A 21,827-nucleotide genomic window follows, 5' to 3' on the forward strand; every position below is an offset into this window, starting at 1 on the left:
AAAAATGTGATAAAAATGTGATAAAAAATTGACGAAAAAATGACATATGTGGCAAAATGTTACAAAAAATGATAAAAATTTGACAAAAAAATTACAAAAAATTTGACAAAAACTGACAAAAAAATGACAAAAAATTGATAAAAAATGTGTTGAGAAATTGACGAAAAAATGACATATATGTGACAAAATGTTACAAAAATTTGATAAAAAATTTGACAAAAAAATTACAAAACATTTGATAAAAAATGTGTTGAGAAATTGACGAAAAAATGACATATGTGACAAAATGTTACAAAAAAAGGATAAAAATTTGTCAAAAAATGTGATAAAAAAATGGATGAAAAAATGACAAAAATGTGACCAGAAAATGACAAAAAATTGATAAAAAAATTGTTAAAAAATCGACAAAAAATATACACAAATATGATAAAAATTTGACAAAAAAAATACAAAAATGTGACAAAAAATGACAAAAATGTGACCAAAAAATTGATAAAAAATTGGATAAAAAATTGACAAAATGTTGGATGGATGGATGGAGGATGGATGGAAGGGAGATGGATAGATAGATGGATGGAATGAAAGAATAGGTAAGAGGACCCTCCATTTTTCATATTCAGATCTTTATGATTCCATAGCAAACCTCGATAAACTGAACTGAATTGTTTGTTGACAAAGTTTGTGTTTCTTTCAGATTCTGTCCAACCTGGTGATGGAGGAGCTTCAGCCTGACCTGAGGAGCGCGATCGGGCCACGGCTGAAGGGCAAGCTGCAGCAAAGGCAACGGAGCTGGATGCTGGTACACACACACACACACACACACACACACACACACACACACACACACACACACACACACACACACACACACACACACACACACACACACACACACACACACACACAGCTCAGAACTGGTCTGGTGATGTATTATGGGCTTTAACCTCTTCACCGAGGGCGTTTTCTCCAGTTCAGCTTAGTGTTGTCGTCACTTTTTGTCATGATTTCGGTGCTTTTTAGTTTATTATTTATTTTGAGCCTTTATTTATGCAGGTTTGTCCCTTTAGACTCAATGTGTCATTTACAAGAGAAAACATAACATATCAAACATAAACTGTTCAGAAAGCAAAAATATAAACGTTTTACACATACAAAAACAAAAACAAATCACATTTTTGTGTCTGTTTTGTTGGATTTTTGTCACGTTTTTGTTGCGTTTTTTTGCTTTTTTCCTCCATTTTTGTTGCTTTTTCATTGCCTGTTTTGTTGCTTTTTTCCAGCGTTTTTTTTGTTGCTTTTCATCCCTTTTTTGTTGCCGGTTTTCTGCTTTTTTCTCCTCCATTTTTGATGTTTTTTTCTTGCTTTTTCGTCACTTTTTTGTTGCTTTTTTGTGCCTGTTTTCTTACGTTTTTGTCACTCTTTTGTTGCACTTTTGTCACATTTCGGCTGCTTTTTTTGTTGCTTCTTCACCACATTTTTGTGTCTGTTTCGTTCCATTTTTGTTACGTTTTTTGCACCCTTTTGTCATTTCTGTTGCCTGTTTTTCTGCTTTTTTTCCCTCCGTTTTTGCTGCTTTTTTGTTGCTTTTTCATCACTTTTTTGATGCTTTTTTGTGCCTTGTTTTGTTGCCTTTTTGTCCCATTTTTGTTGCTTTTTCATTGCCTGTTTTGCTGCTTATTTCCAGCGTTTTTGTTGCTTTTTTGTGCCTGTTTTGTTGCACTTTTGTCACGTTTTGGCTGCTTTTTGTTAAGTTTTTTGGGTTGCTTTTCATACCTTTTTTGTTGCCTGTTTTTCTGCTTTTTTTCCTCCGTTTTTGTTGCTTTTCATCACTTTTTTGTTGCTTTTTTGCGCCTGTTTTTGTCACATTTTGGCTGCTTTTTTGTTGCTTTTTCATCACATTTTTGTGTCTGTTTTGTTGCACTTTTGTGATGTTTTTGTTGCTTTTTGTTACGTTTTTTTGTACCCTTTTGTCATTTTTTTGAGGGTTCTTTTCATCCCTTTTTTGTTGCCTGTTTTTCTGCTTTTTTCCTCTGTTTTTGTTGCTTTTACTTCACTTTTTTGTGCCTGTTTTGTTGAATATTTGTCACATTTTTCATTGCCTGTTTTGCTGCTTTTTTCCAGTGTTTTTGTTGCTTTTCATCCCTTTTTTGTTGCTTTTTCACCACATTTTTGTGTCTGTTTCGTTGCATTTTTGTCACATTTTTGCTGCTTTTTGTTGTGTTTTTTGTACCCCTTTGTCATTTTTTGAGTTGCTTTTCATCCCTTTTTTGTTTCCTGTTTTTCTGCTTTTTTTTCCTCTGTTTTCGTTGCTTTTACTTCACTTTTTTATGCTTTTTTGTGTCTGTTTCGTTAGATTTTTGTCACGTTTTTATTTTGCTTTTTGTTACGTTTTTTTGTACCCTTTTGTCATTTTTGTTTCCTGTTTTTCTGCTTTTTTTTCCTCTGTTTTCGTTGCTTTTACTTCACTTTTTTATGCTTTTTTGTGTCTGTTTCGTTAGATTTTTGTCACGTTTTTATTTTGCTTTTTGTTACGTTTTTTTGTACCCTTTTGTCATTTTTGTTGCCTGTTTTTCTGCTTTTTTTCCTCCGTTTTTGATGCTTTTTTGATGCTTTTTCGTGCCTGTTTTGTTGCCTTTTTGTCACATTTTTGCTGCTTTTCTGTTGCTTTTCCATTGCCTGTTTTGCTGTTTTTTTGTCACATTTTTGTTGCTTTTCATCACTTTTTTAGTCGCTTTTTTTGCGCAGATCTCGGCGGCCGTGTACAGGCAGGTGCTGAACCAGGCCACGTCCCAGTACGAGGCTCTGCTGTCGGGCTGTGAGGCGCAGCGAGACCCCCTGGACGCGGATCTCCGGACCAACATGGACCAGATCATCACCTCCAAGGAGCACGTGTCCAGCAAGATCAAGGGTGAGTCCAGGAGAGTGACCAGAGGCGACTCTACAACAAGAGCACTCGCCTTGTAGTGAGAGAGAAACCCTGCAGGTCCGAGGAAGGTTTCAGACTCTGTGGGAGCTTAAACCTCTGAACCCCCACCTGAGCCGAGCACTTCCTCCAGTTTGGCTTCACGCAAATCTATGAGCTTCTGGAAAAGAAGTGTCAAAAGAGCTAAAAAAAAAGAGAAAATTCATGAAAACGAAAAGCAACAAAAGAGAAACAGAAAAGTGACAAAAAAGTGACGAAAAATTGACGAAAAAGTGATGAAAAGTGACAAAAAGTAAAAAAGCGTAACAAATAAGTGACAAAATGACAGAAAAGCAACAAAAGAGTAGCAGAAAAGTGATGAAAAAGTGAAGAAGAGTAACAGAAAAGTGACAAAAAAAGACAAATAAGTGACAAAAAAGTCACAAAAAGTGATGAAAAGAGTAACAAAAAAGTGACCAAAAAGTGACGAAAAAGCAACAACAGAAAAGTGACAAAAAGTGACAAAAAATGACAAATAAGTGACAAAATGACAGAAAAGCAACAAAGGAGTAACAGAAAAGTGATGAAAAAGTGACAAAAAGGTGAAGAAGAGTAAGAGAAGTGACACAAAAAAAGACAAAAAATGTGACAAAAAAGTGACTAAAAGTGATGAAAAGAGTGACAAAAAGTGAAAAAGAGTAACAGAAAAGTGACAAAAAAAGACAAAAAATGTGACATAAAAGTGGTGAAAAAAAGTGACGAAAAATGACAAAAAAATGATGAAAAGAGTAACAAAAAAGCAACACGAGTAGCAGAAAAGTGATGAAAAAGGCAAAAAATGTGACAAAAAAGTGGTGAAAATCAGTGACAAAAAAGTCACAAAAATGTGACAAAAAAGTGACAAAAGTGATGAAAAGAGTGACAAAAAGGGACACAAAAGTGAAGAAGAGTAACAGAAAAGTGACAAAGAAATGACCAAAAAAAGTGACGAAAAAGCAATAAAAGAGTAACAGAAAAGTGGTGAAAAATTAATGAAAAAGTGACCATTTTTTTTTATGAAAAAGGCAACAAAAAAGCAATATAAAAATGTCAAAAAAGTGACTATAACGCGAGGAGAAAGCTCAGTTTTGTAGGTCTTAGCTTTCAAATGAGGCGTTCCATTGGCCTATAGGCAGTAACATTTTAGATTTGGGTAGAGTGCACTTGCTTATGGCGGGGGTTAAGAGGTTAATGCCTTTATAAATTCAGTTTATAAAGGCATTACAATGTCTCCAAACTGAACCTGAAGTGAAAAACAAACTGACATCATCCATTCAGCTCGTGCTGCATATTTGAAACACAATAGACGTCGGGTCAGGTGATCAAACCGGTCCACGGGGCTGTGAGGGGGCGGGGCCGGCTGTGAGGGGGCGGGGCCAGCTGTGAGGGGGCGGGGCCAGCTGTGAGGGGGCGGGGCCAGCTGTGATTGGTTTACTGACACTTTCCCCGAGATTACACTCTTTACCACATTTATGCGCTCATCATGTCAGTGTTCACATTGCCTTCACTGTCTGCATTGTGTGGCGTCTTTCACGGTAGCTATAAATAGATCGCCGCAAAGCATCATGGGATGTGAAGCCAGTCAAACAAGCGCTCGTTTTGCACTGGTGTCGAATGTCTAATGAGTCACTTTAATATTCAGGCTTCAGTGTTTCTGCTACAGAACATGTTTAAAGGGCAAGGAAGTGAGGACAGGACAGGAGGAGAAGAAGAAGAGGAGGAGGAGGAGAAGGAGGAGGGAGAAGAAGCAGAAGAGGAGGAGGAGGAGGGAGAAGAAGAAGTAGGAGACAAAGAGAGAGAAGAAGAAGTAGGAGACAAGAGAGAGAAGAAGAAGAAGAAGAAGAAGAAGAAGAAGAACAAGAAGTAGGAGACAAAGAGAGAGAAGAAGAAGAAGAAGAAGAAGAAGAAGAGGAGGAGGAGGGAGAAGAAGAAGTAGGGGACAAAGAGAGAGAAGAAGAAGAAGAAGAAGTAGGGGACAAAGAGAGAGAAGAAGAAGAAGAAGAAGTAGGGGACAAAGAGAGAGAAGAAGAAGAAGAAGAAGAAGTAGGGGACAAAGAGAGAGAAGAAGAAGAAGAAGAAGAAGAAGAAGAGGAGGAGGAGGGAGAAGAAGAAGTAGGGGACAAAGAGAGAGAAGAAGAAGAAGAAGAAGTAGGGGACAAAGAGAGAGAAGAAGAAGAAGAAGAAGTAGGGGACAAAGAGAGAGAAGAAGAAGAAGAAGAAGTAGGGGACAAAGAGAGAGAAGAAGAAGTAAGAGACAAAGAGAGAGAAGAAGGAGAAGAAGAAGTAGGGGACAAAGAGAGAGAAGAAGAAGTAGGAGACAAAGAGAGAGAAGAAGAAGAAGAAGTAGTAGGAGACAAAGAGAGAGAAGAAGAAGAAGAAGTAGTAGGGGACAAAGAGAGAGAAGAAGAAGTAAGAGACAAAGAGAGAGAAGAAGGAGAAGAAGAAGTAGGGGACAAAGAGAGAGAAGAAGAAGTAGGAGACAAAGAGAGAGAAGAAGAAGAAGAAGTAGGGGACAAAGAGAGAGAAGAAGAAGTAGGAGACAAAGAGAGAGAAGAAGAAGAAGAAGTAGGGGACAAAGAGAGAGAAGAAGAAGTAGGAGACAAAGAGAGAGAAGAAGGAGAAGAAGAAGTAGGGGACAAAGAGAGAGAAGAAGAAGTAGGAGACAAGAGAGAGAAGAAGAAGAAGAAGAAGAAGAAGAAGAAGTAGGAGACAAAGAGAGAGAAGAAGAAGAAGAAGAAGAGGAGGACGAGGGAGAAGAAGAAGTAGGGGGCAAAGAGAGAGAAGAAGAAGAAGAAGAAGTAGGGGACAAAGAGAGAGAAGAAGAAGAAGAAGAAGAGGAGGAGGAGGGAGAAGAAGAAGTAGGGGACAAAGAGAGAGAAGAAGGAGAAGAAGAAGTAGGGGACAAAGAGAGAGAAGAAGAAGTAAGAGACAAAGAGAGAGAAGAAGGAGAAGAAGAAGTAGGGGACAAAGAGAGAGAAGAAGAAGTAGGAGACAAAGAGAGAGAAGAAGAAGAAGAAGAAGAAGTAGGGGACAAAGAGAGAGAAGAAGAAGTAGGAGACAAAGAGAGAGAAGAAGAAGTAGGAGACAAAGAGAGAGAAGAAGGAGAAGAAGAAGTAGGGGACAAAGAGAGAGAAGAAGAAGTAGGAGACAAAGAGAGAGAAGAAGGAGAAGAAGAAGTAGGGGACAAAGAGAGAGAAGAAGAAGTAAGAGACAAAGAGAGAGAAGAAGGAGAAGAAGAAGTAGGGGACAAAGAGAGAGAAGAAGAAGTAGGAGACAAAGAGAGAGAAGAAGAAGAAGAAGAAGAAGTAGGGGACAAAGAGAGAGAAGAAGAAGTAGGAGACAAAGAGAGAGAAGAAGAAGTAGGAGACAAAGAGAGAGAAGAAGAAGAAGAAGAAGAAGTAGGGGACAAAGAGAGAGAAGAAGTAGTAGGAGACAAAGAGAGAGAAGAAGAAGTAAGAGACAAAGAGAGAGAAGAAGGAGAAGAAGAAGTAGGGGACAAAGAGAGAGAAGAAGAAGTAGGAGACAAAGAGAGAGAAGAAGAAGAAGAAGAAGAAGAAGTAGGGGACAAAGAGAGAGAAGAAGAAGTAGGAGACAAAGAGAGAGAAGAAGAAGAAGAAGTAGTAGGAGACAAAGAGAGAGAAGAAGAAGAAGAAGAAGTAGGAGACAAAGAGAGAGAAGAAGAAGAAGAAGAAGTAGGAGACAAAGAGAGAGAAGAAGAAGAAGAAGAAGAAGTAGGGGACAAAGAGAGAGAAGAAGAAGTAGGAGACAAAGAGAGAGAAGAAGAAGAAGAAGTAGTAGGAGACAAAGAGAGAGAAGAAGGAGAAGAAGAAGTAGGAGACAAAGAGAGAGAAGAAGAAGAAGAAGAGGGAGAAGAAGGAGAAGAAGAAGAAGAAGAGGAGGAAGAAAAGGAAGAGGGAGAAGAAAAGGGAGACGAAGAGAAAGAAGAGGTAAGAAGAAGAGGAAGAAGCAGAAAAGGACACAATTGTGGTCAAAAAGTGTGCTGCATCCATGTTTACCATTGAGAATGAATGGGAGAGAGTTCGCATGAACCACACTCAGCGCAAAAGTTGGTCACTCTCTGACGGGCCAACAGAACTGTTTCATTGGGCCAAATTCGGCCCGCGGGCCCCACTTTGGGCACCCCAGATGTAAACGAAAGGCCACAGCTGAACGTCCCGGCCAAACAACAGTTGGTTATTGTAACATTTGGACTTGGTGGTGGTCGGGGGGAGGAGCCGATAGCGCAGACTCACAGCCTTGCTTCCGTCAGTCTGTCTCAGGGCAGCTGTGGCTTGTTGTAAATATATCCGTCTCATGTCTCTCTCCCCCCCCTCTCTGCTGCAGCGACGGTCCTGCCCAGGGCGGAGCAGCTGCTGCGGGACAGCGTGCGGCCGTACGTCAGCTCCATCCTGGAGGCCCTGATGGAGCCCACCAGCCGCGGCTTCACCGAGGTGCGCGAGGTCTTCTCCAGGGAGCTGGTGGAGCTGAGCAGGAACTCTCTGGACCAGGACCAGGACAAGCTGGGAGAGGTGGGTCAGTCCCGAGCCAGGCCCGATTTTAACCCCTTAACTCCCGCCTGAACCGAGCACTTTTTCTCCAGATTGGCTTTACCCCAAGTCCAAAAGCTTCTGGGAAAAAGGTGTGAAAATAGCGACAGAACTGAGACGAAAACAATGATGGAAAAGTGACGAAAAAATGATGAAAAAGTGGCAAAAATGTCACAAAAATGTCACAAGAAATTGACAAAAAATGTGACAAAAAATTGATGAAAAAGTGAGAAAAAATTGATGAAAAAATGACAAAAATTTGACAAAAATTTGATGAAAAAAATACGAAAAAATGACAAAAATGTGACAAAAATATGACAAAAATGTAAGAAAAAATGGATGAAAAAATGACAAAAAAATACGAAAAAATGAGAAAAATATGACAAAAAAATGAGAAAAATGTCACAAGAAATTGACAAGAAATTGACGAAAAATGACAAAAAAAATGGACAAAATTATGACAAAAAATTGATGCAAATTTGATTAAAAATGGACGAAAAAATGAAAAAAATTTGATGAAAAAATTACGAAAAAATGACAAAAATGTGACAAAAATGTGACAAAAAATGACAAAAATTTAATAAAAAATTGATGAAAAATTGGTGAAAAAATGACAAAAAAATGTGACAAAAATGTGACAAAAAATGACAAAAATTTAATAAAAAATTGATGAAAAAATGACAAAAAATGGACAAAAAATGGACAAAAAATGGACAAAAAATGGACAAAAATTTGATACAAATTTGATGAAAAAATGACAAAAATTTGATGACACATTGTACAAAACTCATTGTCACATTTTTGTCATTTTTTGTCAGATTTTTGTCATTTTTTTGTCAGATTTTTGTTATTTTTTTGTCAGATTTTTGTTATTTTTTCATAATTTTTGGATCAAATTTTTGTCATTTTGTTGTCACATTTTTGTCACATTTTTGTAATTTTTTGTCACATTTTTATCACATTTTTGTCACATTTTTGTCATTTTTTTGTCACATTTTTATCACATTTTTATCACATTTTTGTCATTTTTTGTCACATTTTTGTCACATTTTTCGTCAAATTTTTGTCAATTTCTTGTGACATTTTTGCCACTTTTTCATCAATTTTTCGTCACTTTTTTGTCAATGTTTTCTCACTTTTTTGTCACATTTCCATCATTGTTTTCGTCTCAGTTTTGTCGCTATTTTCACACCTTTTTTCCAGAAGCTTTTGGACTGGGGTAAAGCCAAACTGGAGAAAATGTGGGAGTTAAGGGGTTAAATTACCAAACGTCTACAACGTCACAGACAAATACGTAACAAATTGTCTCCCTCAGTGTTTTCCACGAGAACAATAACTTGTGCTGGAGTTTTGCAAGTGGACCACAGATGGGACAGGCCTGACTCCTAACTGTAAAAACTCTGGTTCTTGTGTCTGCAGCACATGGAGCGGGTGTCCATGCTGGCCTTCCACCCGGTGAAGATGCGCCCCTGTTACGAGCAGGTGGAGAGGATGGACCTGGAGGGGCTGCAGCAGAGGTTCAACGTGTGCGGGCCGTCGGTGTTCACGGGCCGGGCGCAGATCCTCATGAGAGAGGTGGGGATTGTGTTTGTGTCTCTTATGCACATTCTGCAGCTCGAGCTTTACCTGTGCTTCTGTCGCCACCTGCTGGACGTCTATGAGAAAATGTCCAGGCACAGCTGCTTTGATTTTATTTTCATTTTAACCCCTTACCTGAACCGAGCACATTTTCTCCAGTTTGGCTTTACCCCAATCCAAAAGCTTCTGGAAAAAAGGTGTGAAAATAGCAACAAAAAAGTGACGAAAACATTGATGAAAAAGTGGCATAAATGTCACAAGAAATTGACAAAAAATTGAGGAAAAATGTGACAAAAAATGACAAAAATTTGATTAAAAAAATGTGATAAAAAATTGACAAAAAAATGACATATATGTGACAACATGTTCCAAAAAAATTAGACAAAAAATGACTAAAAAAAAGAAAAAAAAAGAAAAAAATTTGATTTAAAAAAATGGATGAAAAAATTACAAAAATGTGACCAGAAAATGACAAAAAATTGACAAAAAAAACGACATATATGTGACAAAATGTTACAAAAAAATGATAAAATTTGAAAAAACAAAAACAAAAAATTTGACAAAAAATGACAAAAAAATGACAAAAATTTGATAAAAAATGTGTTGAAAAATTGACGAAAAAATGACATATATGTGACAAAATGTTACAAAAAAATACAAAAATATTATAAAAATTTGACCAAAAAAAAACAAAAATTTCACAAAAAAGTGACAAAAAATTGATGAAAAAGTGGCAAAAATGTCACAAGAAATTGACAAAATATTGACAAAAAATGACAAAAATGTGACAAAAATGTGACCAAAAAATGACCAAAATTTGATAAAAAATGTGTTAACAAATTGACAAAAAATTACATATATGTGACAAAATATTACAAAAAAATACAAAAATATGATACAAATTTGACAAAAAAAAATACAAAAAAATGACCAAAAATTACAAAAATGTGATAAAAAAAATTCTGAAAAAATGACCAAAAATTGATGAAAAATGTGATAAAAAAATGACGAAAAAATGACATATATGTGACAAAATGTTAAAAAAATATGATAAAATTTGAAAAAACAAACAAACAAACAAAAAATGACAAAAACTTGATGAAAAAAATGGATGAAAAAATGACAAAAATGTGACAAAAAAATGACAAAAAAATGACAAAAATTTGATTAAAAAATTGTTGAAAAATTGACGAAAAAATTACATATATGTGACAAAATGTTACAAAAAAATACACAAATATAATAATAATAATAAATAATTTGACCAAAAAAAATACACAAATTTGACAAAAATGTGACAAAAAATGACCAAAAAAATGACAAAAACGTTAAAAAATGAGTTGAATACCCAACAAAAATCTGACGACGTGAGGGAAAAGCTCCTCTCGGTTCAGGCGGGAGTTAAGAGGTTAAACTCATCATTCTGATTCACTGTAGCTTTTCTTCATTTCAGCAAATGGACAACGCGGTGAACACCTTCGAGCAGCTGCTGAACCAGTCTGTGGAACCTCAGGGGGAGGGCGACGTGTGCAAGAGCATCCAGCGCTGTCAGGACCGCGTGCTCAAGGTGATCACAGGCTGTGTTAGCATCAGTATGCTAAAGCTACCGGGAGCTAATGCTAATGCTAACGAAAACGGGGGAGATGAAAGACCCTCCAATCATCTCATAAACATTGCACCTTGAATGATTATAAAAGCTAAACCAACCGCCACCACCCACGTGATTGATGATTCTGCAAAAATAATGTGTTTTTTGAACATCTGTCTGTGTCAGAAATTCGATTACGACAGCAGCACGGTGCGGAAGAAGTTCTTCAGAGAAGCTCTCCTGCAGATCATCGTTCCGTACATGCTGCAGCAGCTGGAGCCGTCCTGCTCACCGGTGAGGAGCTGCTGAGCCTGTTTTACATACACAAGAATATAAGTGTTTAGAGATGTGCCTCAGGAGTGAATCATGTTTAACCCCTTAACTTCCACCTGAACCGAGCACATTTTCTCCAGTTTGGCTTTACCCCAGTCCAAAAGCGTCTGGAAAAAAGGTGTGAAAATAGCGACAAAACTGAGATGAAAACAATGATGAAGATGTGACAAAAAAAATGACCAATAATGACAAAAATTGATGAAAATTGACAGAAAATTGATTAAAAAATTGACAAAAAATGACACAAAAAATGACACAAAAATGACACAAAAAATGACACAAAAAATGACACAAAAAATGACATTAAAAAATGACATTAAAATATGACAAAAGTGTGACAAAAAGTGACAAAACATTTACAAAAAATGACAAAAATTACAAAAATTGATGAAAAATGTCACAAAAAATTGACGGAAAAAAAAAGTGGCAAAACATTTACAAAAAATGACAAAAAAATGACAAAAATGGATGAAAAATGGATGAGAAATGTTACAAAATTTGACAAAATTTGACCAAAAATGACAAAAAATGACAAATATTTATGAAAAATGTCACAAAAAATTGACCAAAAAAAAGACAAAAAATGACCAAACAAATCACACAAAAAATGACATAAAAAAATGACGACAATATGACAAAAGTGACAAAACATTTACAAAAAATGACAAAAAATGACAAAAAAATGACAAAAAAATGACAAAAATGGATGAAAAATGTCACAAAAATTTGACGAAAATTGACAAAAATGACCAAAAAAATCACACAAAAAATGACAAATTTATGAAAAATGTCACAAAAAAAGACAAAAAAAGTCACAAAAAATTGACGGAAAAAAAAAAAGACAAAAAAATGACCAAAAAAATCACACAAAAAATGACATTAAAAAATGACGACAAAATGACAAAAGTGTGACAAAAAGTGACAAAACATTTACAAAAACTGACAAAAAACTGACGGAAAAATGACAAAAAAAACCCGACAAATTTCTGACCAAAAATGAAAAAAAAATGAAGAAAAAAAACTACAAAAAAATTACAAAAACGAGTTGAATAGTCCAAAAAATGATGGGAAAAAAATCTGATGACGTGAGGAAAAAGATCCATTTAGATGAGTTTTGTAGATCTTAGCTTTCAAATGAGGTGTTACACTGGCCTACAGGATTTGGGTAAAGCTGAACTGGAGAAAATGCTCTCAGTTCAGCACTATTTTTGCACTATTTTTTGTGAGAAAAATAAGTGTTTTCTGGAGGAAGACATTGACATAACATGGTTGGCACGGCAACAGTTTAAAATAAGGAAGTGAAACTAAAAGCATCACAAACATGGTCAAACAGACATGGTTAAAGTCTGATATTGGTTTTATCTATTTTTTAATATATCCTCACTCTCTCCAGGAGCTGCCTCGCTTCCAGGAGCTGATCTTTGAGGACTTCTCTCGGTTCCTGCTGGTGGAGAACTTGTACGAAGAGGCCGTGATCCAGTCCGTGTCCAAGGACATCATGTCAGGTTAGATTTGGCCCGGTCATATTCAGACACACTATGAGGAAAAACACTCCCGGCTCCAGCTCCTGTCCAGTCGCTCTAAGAGTTTAGTGGTGCTAGGCTAGTGCTAGGCTAGTGTATGTCTATGGTATCAGCTAGCCTGTATTAAAAACAGTCTGACCACAGAGCACCTGAGGAAAATCACTTATAACACCAGACTAACCACATAAATGTCCGTGTTGATTGGATAATGACTGAATTTTTGTCATCTTTTGCTGGATTTTTGGTCTTTTTTTGCTGGATTTTGATCTTTTTTTTGCTGGATTTTTGTCTTTTCTCTGTTGGATTTTTGTCATTTTTTTGCTGGATTTTTGTCACTTTTTTGATGGATTTTTGTCATTTTTCTGCTGGATTTTTGTCACTTTTTTGCTGGATTTTTGTCATTTTTTTGCTGGATTTTTGTCACTTTTTTGCTGGATTTTTGTCATTTTTCTGCTGGATTTTTGTCACTTTTTTGCTGGATTTTTGTCATTTTTTTGCTGGATTTTTGTCACTTTTTTGCTGGATTTTTGTCTTTTTCTGCTGGATTTTTGTCACTTTTTTGCTGGATTTTTGTCATTTTTTTGCTGGATTTTTGTCACTTTTTTGCTGGATTTTTGTCATTTTTCTGCTGGATTTTTGTCACTTTTTTGCTGGATTTTTGTCATTTTTCTGCTGGATTTTTGTCACTTTTTTGCTGGATTTTTGTCATTTTTTTGCTGGATTTTTGTCTTTTTCTGCTGGATTTTTGTCACTTTTTTGCTGGATTTTTGTCACGTTTTTGCTCGATTTTTGTCTTTTTTTGCTGGATTTTTGTCACTTTTTTGCTGGATTTTTGTCTTTTTTTTGCTGGATTTTTGTCTTTTTTGCTGGATTTTTGTCATTTTTTTGCTGGATTTTTGACACTTTTTTGCTGGATTTTTGTCACTTTTTTGCTGGATTTTTGTCACTTTTTTGCTGGATTTTTGTCATTTTTTTGCTGGATTTTTGTCATTTTTTTGCTGGATTTTTTTCTTTTTTTTGCTGGATTTTTGTCTTTTTTTGCTGGATTTTTATCTCTTTTTTGCTGGATTTTTGTCATTTTTTTGCTGGATTTTTATCTTTTTTTTTGCTGGATTTTAGTAATTTTTTGCTGGATTTTTATCTTTTTTCTGCTGGATTTTTATCTTTTTTCTGCTGGATTTTTGTCTTTTTTTGCTGGGTTTTTGTCATTTTTGTCGCTTCTTTTGGTCACTTTTTAGCTTTTTTTGTTGCGTTTACGTCCTCATTTTCTTCTCGTTTTTTTGCCTCTGTTTTGAAGAAGCTTTTAGATTTGGAGAATTTGGAGAAAACATGTTCAGGTGGGAGTTAAGAGGTTAAAATAAAACCTTTTTGAATTTTAAAGAACTTCCTGGTTGTAGCTACGCAGCGGCGGAATGATCTGCTAGCTTACCGGATCTACAGTTGTTTGTTTACCTGCGGCCGCCGTTACTACACGTGGAATTCACAAAGGAGCTTTCTACAAATCAGATATGGCAACGTTTTGGAGTACGCCATGATTTTGAAGAGGTTTTTAATGCAGGCTATTAGTTACCATAGACATGCACTAGCCTAGCGCCACTAAACTCTTCAAACATAAGGACTGCAGCAAATCTCTTGCGGTTTACACAGGTGTCTTTGAAGTGTAAGTAGCTCTCCGACGTTTTTGATAAAAAAAAGGTTGGGGACTCCTGCTCTAGTGTCATCGCTGCAGGATATTTAACCTCTTAACTCCCGCCTGAACCGAGAGGATCTTTTTCCTCACGTCATCAGTTTCTTTTTCCATTATTTTTTTGTTGGGTATTCAACTCATTTTTTGACATTTTTTTCGTCAATTTTTTATCTAATTTTTGTCACATTTTTTGTCATTTTTAAATGTATTTTTTGTCATTTTTTCATCAATTTTTTGTCATTTGTTTGTCACATTTTTGTAATTTTTTTGTCAATTTTTTATCAATTTTTCATCATTTTTTCGTAAAAAAAATTGTCATTTTTTGTCACATTTTTGTAAATTTTTCATCAATTTTTTTTTAATTTTTAGTCATTTTGTGTCACATTTTTGTCATTTTTTCATCAATTTTTTATAAATTTTTAGAATTTTTTTTGTCACATTTTTTGTCACATTTTTTGTCACATTTTGTCACATTTTGGTCATTTTTTCATCATTTTTTCATCATTTTTTCGTAAAAAAATGTAATTTTTTGTCACATTTTTGTCAATTTTTCATCAATTTTTTTTTAAATTTTATGTCATTTTTTCGTCACATTTTTGTGACATTTTTGTGACATTTTTGTGACATTGTTGCTATTTTCACAGCTTTTTTCCAGAAGCTTTTGGACTGGGGTAAAGCCAAACTGGAGAAAAAGTGCTCGGTTCAGGTGGGACTTAAGGGGTTAAGTGTATTCCAGTGTCTCCATCTACCAAAATAAGACAGTAATAAAACTGAATAGTTGAAACCCTTGAGCAGGTTTCTGGACAGTGACTGAACTGGGTATTTGTTTTCCGTCAACCATGGAGTCTGACTTGAATGCATTGAAATTTCTTTTTTCTCTCTCCTGCAGCCGTGAAAGAAGCCGCCGCCCAGCGCAGACACAACCTCTACCGGGACAGCATCGTTCTGAGCAACAGCGACCCCAACCTCCACCTGCTGGACGACACGACCACCGCGGACTCCGAGTTCTCCGAGGAACCGTCCGACCCCCGATCCGCCGCCCACAAACCCTCCATCAAGGGGCGAGTATCGAACTACAGCAGCAAACGCCGACAAATCGTCTCCATGATCCAGCTGGAGGGCGTCCCGCTGCCCTACGAATCGTGCCTGGACGTCCCGGGCGAGGACCCCATCGCGGAGGAGGACAGCGCTTCCAGCCTGGAGGAGGACTTCGCGGACAACGTCGGCCAGATCCGCGGCCTGATCGACCCCGTGGTGGAGGTGGTGCTGCCCGACGAGGAGGAGGAGGGGGTGGAGGACGGGACGGAGTTCGCGACCGGGAGGGTGGTGATGGAGGACGGGATGCAAGAGGAGGTGAGCCACGTGACCACGGTGCGCGATAAGGTGCCGAGGAGTTCGGTGAAAATCCGGAACGAGGCCAACGTTCAGAAAGACGACTCGCCGACCGTGAAAACGTTCCCAAGGATCGAAGAGGGGATTGAGATATCGGCGAATATCGGGGAAGAAGACGTCTCACCGACCATGAAAACGTTCCCAAATATCGAAGAGGGGATTGGGATTGAGACATCGGCGAATATCGGGGAAGAAGACGGCTCACCGACCATCGAAACGTTCCCAAAGATCGAAGAGATATCGGCGGATATCGGGGCAGAAGACGTCTTACCGACCATCAAAACGTTCCCAAAGATCGAAGAGATATCGGCGGCGAATATCGGGCAAGAAGACGGCTCACCGACCATCAAAACGTTCCCAAAGATCGAAGAGGGGATTGAGATATCGGCGAAGAATATCGGGGCAGAAGACGTCTCACCGACCATCGAAACGTTCCCGAACATCGAAGTCGAGAACGAGATCGAAAACGCCGACACGACCCCCCAGATCGAAACCCTCTCGGAGCCCGAAACCAAAAAGTCTCCGCAGAGTCTCCTCCAGCAGCTGATGGGATCCAAGAGGCAGGAGGAGGAGGCGGCCATTAAACGCGCCATCCACGAGCTGGACATCGCGGTCCAGGGCGAAGAGGACAGCGACCAGAACCCGTCCTCCGGCCCCGACTCGGACTCGGACTCGGACCCGGGGAGCGCGGGGGGGCCCGGGCCGATCACGAACGGACTCGGCCGGGAGGCGGATCCGGCGGATGTGGAGGTGGTTTTGACGTAGACGATGGAGGGGGTTTTGGGAGTTCTTCTGTCGCTTTAGGGTCTCGTAGACGGGACGGTGAGGCATGGAAGGTGCCGGGACTCAAACACTAGACACTGAGGGGAGGCATATGTGCTGCCGCCTGAACCCCTAAGCCAGGGGTGGGCAAGTTTGCTCGGTGGAGGGCCGGGTTTCTTCATCGTCAAAAGACCAAGGGCCACTTTCTACAGATGCCAGTGTCGTACATCATATACTGGGAAAATGTCCATCGTAAATGAGATAAATGACTTAAAATCACTTGAGAAAAGGTTTTTTTATGTTAAATTTGAGTCGGTTTGAACTAGTCTAAGATCGGATAAAAACGCTAATGTCAATGGGACAAATAGAAATCCCACTGGAAATCAGGCAAGTAAGTTTTACTGTAAAAAATATTTATTATTCGCTTGAAATTGTCCAAAATAATCTCAATTAAGAAAAAACGTGTGCTTGTTCCATTGGCAAGAATAGGTTTTATCTGCTCTAAGGCCGGACCAAATCTATTCCAACTTTTGATCTTAACCTCTTAACTCCCGCCTGAACCGAGAGGATCTTTTTCCTCACGTCATCGGATTTTTTTTCCATCGTTTTTTTGTTGGGTATTCAACTCATTTTTGTAACTTTTCTGTCATTTTTTTGTCATTTTTTGGTCAATTTTTTGTCACATTTTTTTCGTCAATTTTTTTATCAAATTTTTGTCATTTTTTTGCTACAGTTTTGTAGTTTTTGACAAATTTTTATCACATTTTGGTCATTTTTTAATCAATTTTTCGTCCCTTTTTTTCATTTTTTCGTAAATTTTTTGTCAATTTTTGGTCATTTTTTTTGCTACAGTTTCGTCATTTTTTATCAAATTTTTTGTCATTTTTTCGTCCAATTTTATCAAATTTTTGTCTTTTTTTTGCTACATTTTTGTCATTTTTGGTCAAATTTTTATCACATTTTTGGTCATTTTTTGGTCACATTTTTGCCACTTTTTCATCCATTTTTTGTCACTTTTTTGTTTAATTTTTTCGTCAATTTTTCATCCATTTTTTGTCTTTTTTTTGCTACGTTTTTGTCATTTTTTGTCAATTTTTTTTTTCGTCTCTGTTTTGTTGCTATTTTCCACAGCTTTTTTCCAGAAGCTTTTGGACTGGGGTAAAGCCAAACTGGAGAAAATGTGCTCGGTTCAGGTGGGAGTTAAGGGGTTAAGTCATTTCTACCCATAGATGAGTGCTCTTTCAGGATTATGGCCTAAAAGGGTGCTCTGCTTAGACATTTTAAGGTACTTTTACAGGCATTTGATCTCCGATTTGGGTCATAATATTTCTCAAAATCATCTCGAGGGCCGGAGTTTGATGATGGAGGGCCGGTTTTGGCCCCCGGGCCTAACGTTGCCTACCCCAGCCCTAAGCCATCATGCAGCACAAACGATGGAATGTTTCGAAACAGTGCTTAATGTTCACCGGGATTTCACTCAAGTTTGAAGTTTCTATATTTATTATACATGTCTTTTATGTCTTGTCCTTGATCGGGAGCTGCTGGTCTCACATTCTGAATTATTGATATATTTGTACATAAAGTGCATATGACAGTTGTATTACATCACCAGGAATAATCCAAGACCCAACTCGGACTAAACCATGTCTAAAAAGGGGATAACAAATATGAGCTTATTCAAAAACTAAACAATGTCAAAAATCCAATTCAAATTGACATCTCTACATGTATAAGGACTTTAAATATAATCAATGCCATATGAAGGCGTCCTTCTTCTACCTACTTTCGAATTAAAGTATTGAAAGTAGGGACTGAAAAGAAACATAAAATCTTTATATTTAAGATTGGATGCTGTTGGTCATCAAAGTTTGAAAGAAAGAAAAGTGAAAAAAATTTAAATGTGGATTTTTTTTTAATATATTTAAAGAAAAACGTAAAAAAAAATAAAAATAAAAAGGGAAATATATGATTTTTTAATTATTTTTTTTGATAAAGTTTGAAACAAAAAAAAAGTTTAAAAAAAATTTAATGTGGAAAAAATGTTGATACATTTGTTAGTTAGAAAAAAGTGGGGGGGAAAATTGGGGGACATTTTTATTTAATTTTGATAAAATTAAATTAAAAAAAATGGGGGAATTTAGGGAAAAAATATGAAAAATTTGGGGGGGAAAAAGAAGAAAAAAAAATCATTTTTTTTTGAAAAAATGTTTTTTTTCTGCAACAAATGATACAAATGCAAAAGCAATTCAATGGAAGGAAAAGGAATAAATAAACATAATAAATCTGTGAATCTTTTTTAGATTTTAGTCTAAAAAAAATATCGTTCCGGTATCGGTATCGGGAAAAATGTATCGGCACCGAGCCTTAGTCATTACTCATCACACTAAGTAACACAGAAAAAAACATAAACACCTGTTATATGCACTTTAAACCTTCTTTTAGCTTTGTATTATAAATAAAGCTTCCATTTTACATTATTTTTGTTTTCGACACAACTCCAGTTTTGTTTCCGTGGCTCATTTTTATGCAACATGGTAAAACTAAAAGAGCGCACATCTGTAATACCTGCCTTTGACCAGCAGAGGGCCTCATTGTTTCACTGTTACAGAATCCTCTCTCTTCTATCATGTTTCTGAAGGCTTTATGCAGGTCTGTGTGTAAATATGTGATCCTTAATATTGCTTTGTGAGCTTGTTTTCTATTTAAATGTTTATTTAATTCAAAATGAAAGCCATTGGAATTTGATGAACGTCTGGGCTTTTTAAAGAAGGAATAAAACAAAACCTACTGTGGAACATTCGGGGAAACGTTATCGAAATGCTGATGAACAATTGAGCCATTCTGTTTGTTAGCTGAAATGTTACACAGTGTGGCTTTAACCCCTTAACTCCCACCTGAACCGAGCACATTTTCTCCAGTTTGGCTTTACCCCAATCCAAAAGCTTCTGGGAAAAAGCTGGGAAAAAGCAACAAAAAAGTGACGAAATATTGATGAAAAAGTGGCAAAAAATGTCACAAGAAATTGACAAAAAATTGACGAAAAAATGACCAAAAATTGATTTAAAAATTGATTTAAAAAAATTGACGAAAAAATGACAAAAATGTGACATAAAATTTATGAAAAAGTGGCAAAAAATGTCACAAGAAATTGACAAAAAATGGATGAAAAAATGACAAAAAATTGACAAAATTTGACAAAAAAACTACAAAAAAAGTGACAAAAAAATGATTAAAAAAATTGATGAAAAATTGACAAAAAATGACAAAAATGTGACTAAAAAAAGACTAAAAATTGATTCAAAAATTGATTCAAAAATGGACGAAAAAATGACGAAAAATGTGATAAAAATGACCAAAAATTTATGAAAAAGTGGCAAAAAATGTCACAAGAAATTGACAAAAAATTGACGAAAAAATGACAAAATTGGACAAAAAAATGACAAAAAAAAGTGACAAAAAATTGATTTTAAAAAATTGACGAAAAAATGACAAAAATGTGAAAAAAAAATAAAAATAAAAATTGATTGAAAAATTGACGAAAAAATGACAAAAAAGTGATGAAAAATGGACAAAATTGGACAAAAAAAATTACAAAAAAAAATACAAAAATGTGATAAAAAGTGACAAAAAGTTACAAAAATGAGTTGAACACCCAACAAAAAAATGATGGAAAAAAAAATCTGATGACGTGAGGAAAAAGATCCTCTCGGTTCAGGCGGGAGTTAAGAGGTTAAACACAACTACAATCCTGCTGCTTCGCTCTGAACTTTCTTTGGGGATTTCCTGCTTCCTGCTTTCAAATTTGTCAATTCCATTTTAATGTAATTTACTTCCCCTAATTTATATTTTAAGAGTTTACAACATGTTATTCTGTAAAAAAAAAAAAACACTTGTCATTGAATAAAGGACATGAATCCACTTTACTTGTTTATTTTTACACGATGCATCACCGGTGTTTTGTTGCGGTCAGAAGGCGGTGATAGTTAGTGGTTTTGTAAATGATCGCTCGAAACCTCATGACTCGCCTGGAAATGCCGAGTCAGGGTTTGAGGAACAAGGTCATGAGATCTGGAGCCTGAAATGACACTTGTGCTACTTTGAAATGGACATGTGTGATACAAGGCTGATATAAACATTATTTTGGGTCAGTGTGAAATTATGCCTGAATAGAAAAGACAGTAAAAGAAGGAAGCGACAGGTCTGGTCCCAGTTTCCACTTAAAGTAAAACAATTCCCCCACAATGAACAACACTGTCAGGCCCACCTTAATGCACCCATAGGCCCCGGGGCTTAAACAGAATTGTAAGGCCCCCACCCCCCCCTCAACACAAACCCTAGTTTAGTTTATTTGAGCAACTACATTTTCCTGATTTACAAATACACATTAATACACTCTTAACTCCCGCCTGAACCGAGAGGATGTTTTTCCTCACGTCATCAGATTTTTTTTTTCCTCATTTTTTTGTTGGGTGTTCAACTAATTTTTGTAACTTTTTTTGGTCATTTTTTGGTCATTTTTTGTCACATTTTTGTCATTTTTTAAGTCAATTTTTGTCATTTTTTTGTCACATTTTTGTCAATTTTTAATCAAATTTTAGCAATTTTTTGTCACATTTTTGTAATTTATTTTTCAAATTTTGATCACATTTTTGTCATTTTAATGTCAATTTTTTATCAATTTTTTGTCACATTTTTGTCATTTTTTTGTCACATTTTTGTCATTTTTATTGCCATTTTTTGTCATATTTTTGTAATTTATTTTTCAAATTTTGATCACATTTTGTCATTTTTTTGTCACATTTTTGTCATTTTATCGTCAATTTTTTATCAAATTTTAGTCATTTTTTGTCACATTTTTGCCACTTCTTCATCCATTTTTTCCTCACTTTTTCATCAGTTTTCTCACTTTTTTTGTCACATCTTCATCACCGTTTTCATCACAGTTCTGTCACTATTTTCACACCTTTTTCCAGAAGCTTTTTGGACTGGGGTAAAGCCAAACTGGAAAAAATGTGCTCGGTTTAGGTAGGAATTAAAGGGTTTTAACTGACTGAACAATCATGACGCTCACCATGAGCATCTACAAACGACGAGGAAAGGCTTGTAAAGGTTTTCGAAATAATCAAATAAGAGTAAACAACATAAAGCATAATCGTTTATTACAATCTGAGGCACATCATCACAAAATGCAGTTTTATCACACATAGAAAATTGCATTACATTTCCACGGTTTGTCATTTTCCCTGAACTGACATTGGCAGAAACATGTGAGGAGCACTTTGTTCATTCAGGTGTAACAAAACAAAAAAAGTCATCATTGAAACTAAAAACCGTGATTCATAAACCAAAAGCAAAACCAAACACACAATCGCAATCATTTTAGTGTGTGGGGACACTAAAACCTTTAAAGGTGTTAGTGCTGGTAGTAGTAATGACAAATATAGTGTGGGATCGGTGAGTTGGTTCAGGAGTTCAC

General features: G+C 36.4%; 2 protein-coding genes across 2 annotated transcripts in view; one reads left to right on the forward strand and one right to left on the reverse strand.

Moving 5' to 3' along the window:
- Nucleotides 1–16,354, forward strand: part of LOC306981488 (protein Niban 2-like) — a gene marked incomplete at its 3' end in the record, with an annotated part of 47,239 nt that extends 30,885 nt beyond the window's left edge. Inside the window, exons 7-14 of the mRNA XM_079581096.1 lie at nt 695–799; nt 2,746–2,908; nt 7,286–7,470; nt 8,908–9,063; nt 10,520–10,633; nt 10,841–10,948; nt 12,381–12,492; nt 15,087–16,354. Coding sequence (XP_079437222.1) covers nt 695–799; nt 2,746–2,908; nt 7,286–7,470; nt 8,908–9,063; nt 10,520–10,633; nt 10,841–10,948; nt 12,381–12,492; nt 15,087–16,354 — 2,211 coding nt within the window. The remainder of the gene's footprint in view (nt 1–694; nt 800–2,745; nt 2,909–7,285; nt 7,471–8,907; nt 9,064–10,519; nt 10,634–10,840; nt 10,949–12,380; nt 12,493–15,086) is intronic.
- Nucleotides 2,799–21,827, reverse strand: part of phpt1 (phosphohistidine phosphatase 1) — a 207,046-nt gene continuing 188,017 nt past the window's right edge. The window contains exon 4 of the mRNA XM_079581303.1: nt 2,799–2,809. The gene's annotated coding sequence lies outside the window, so the exon portion shown is untranslated. The remainder of the gene's footprint in view (nt 2,810–21,827) is intronic.

This window comes from Gobius niger, assembly GCF_951799975.1.
Source record: "Gobius niger genome assembly, chromosome: 22".
Lineage (NCBI taxonomy): Eukaryota > Metazoa > Chordata > Actinopteri > Gobiiformes > Gobiidae > Gobius > Gobius niger.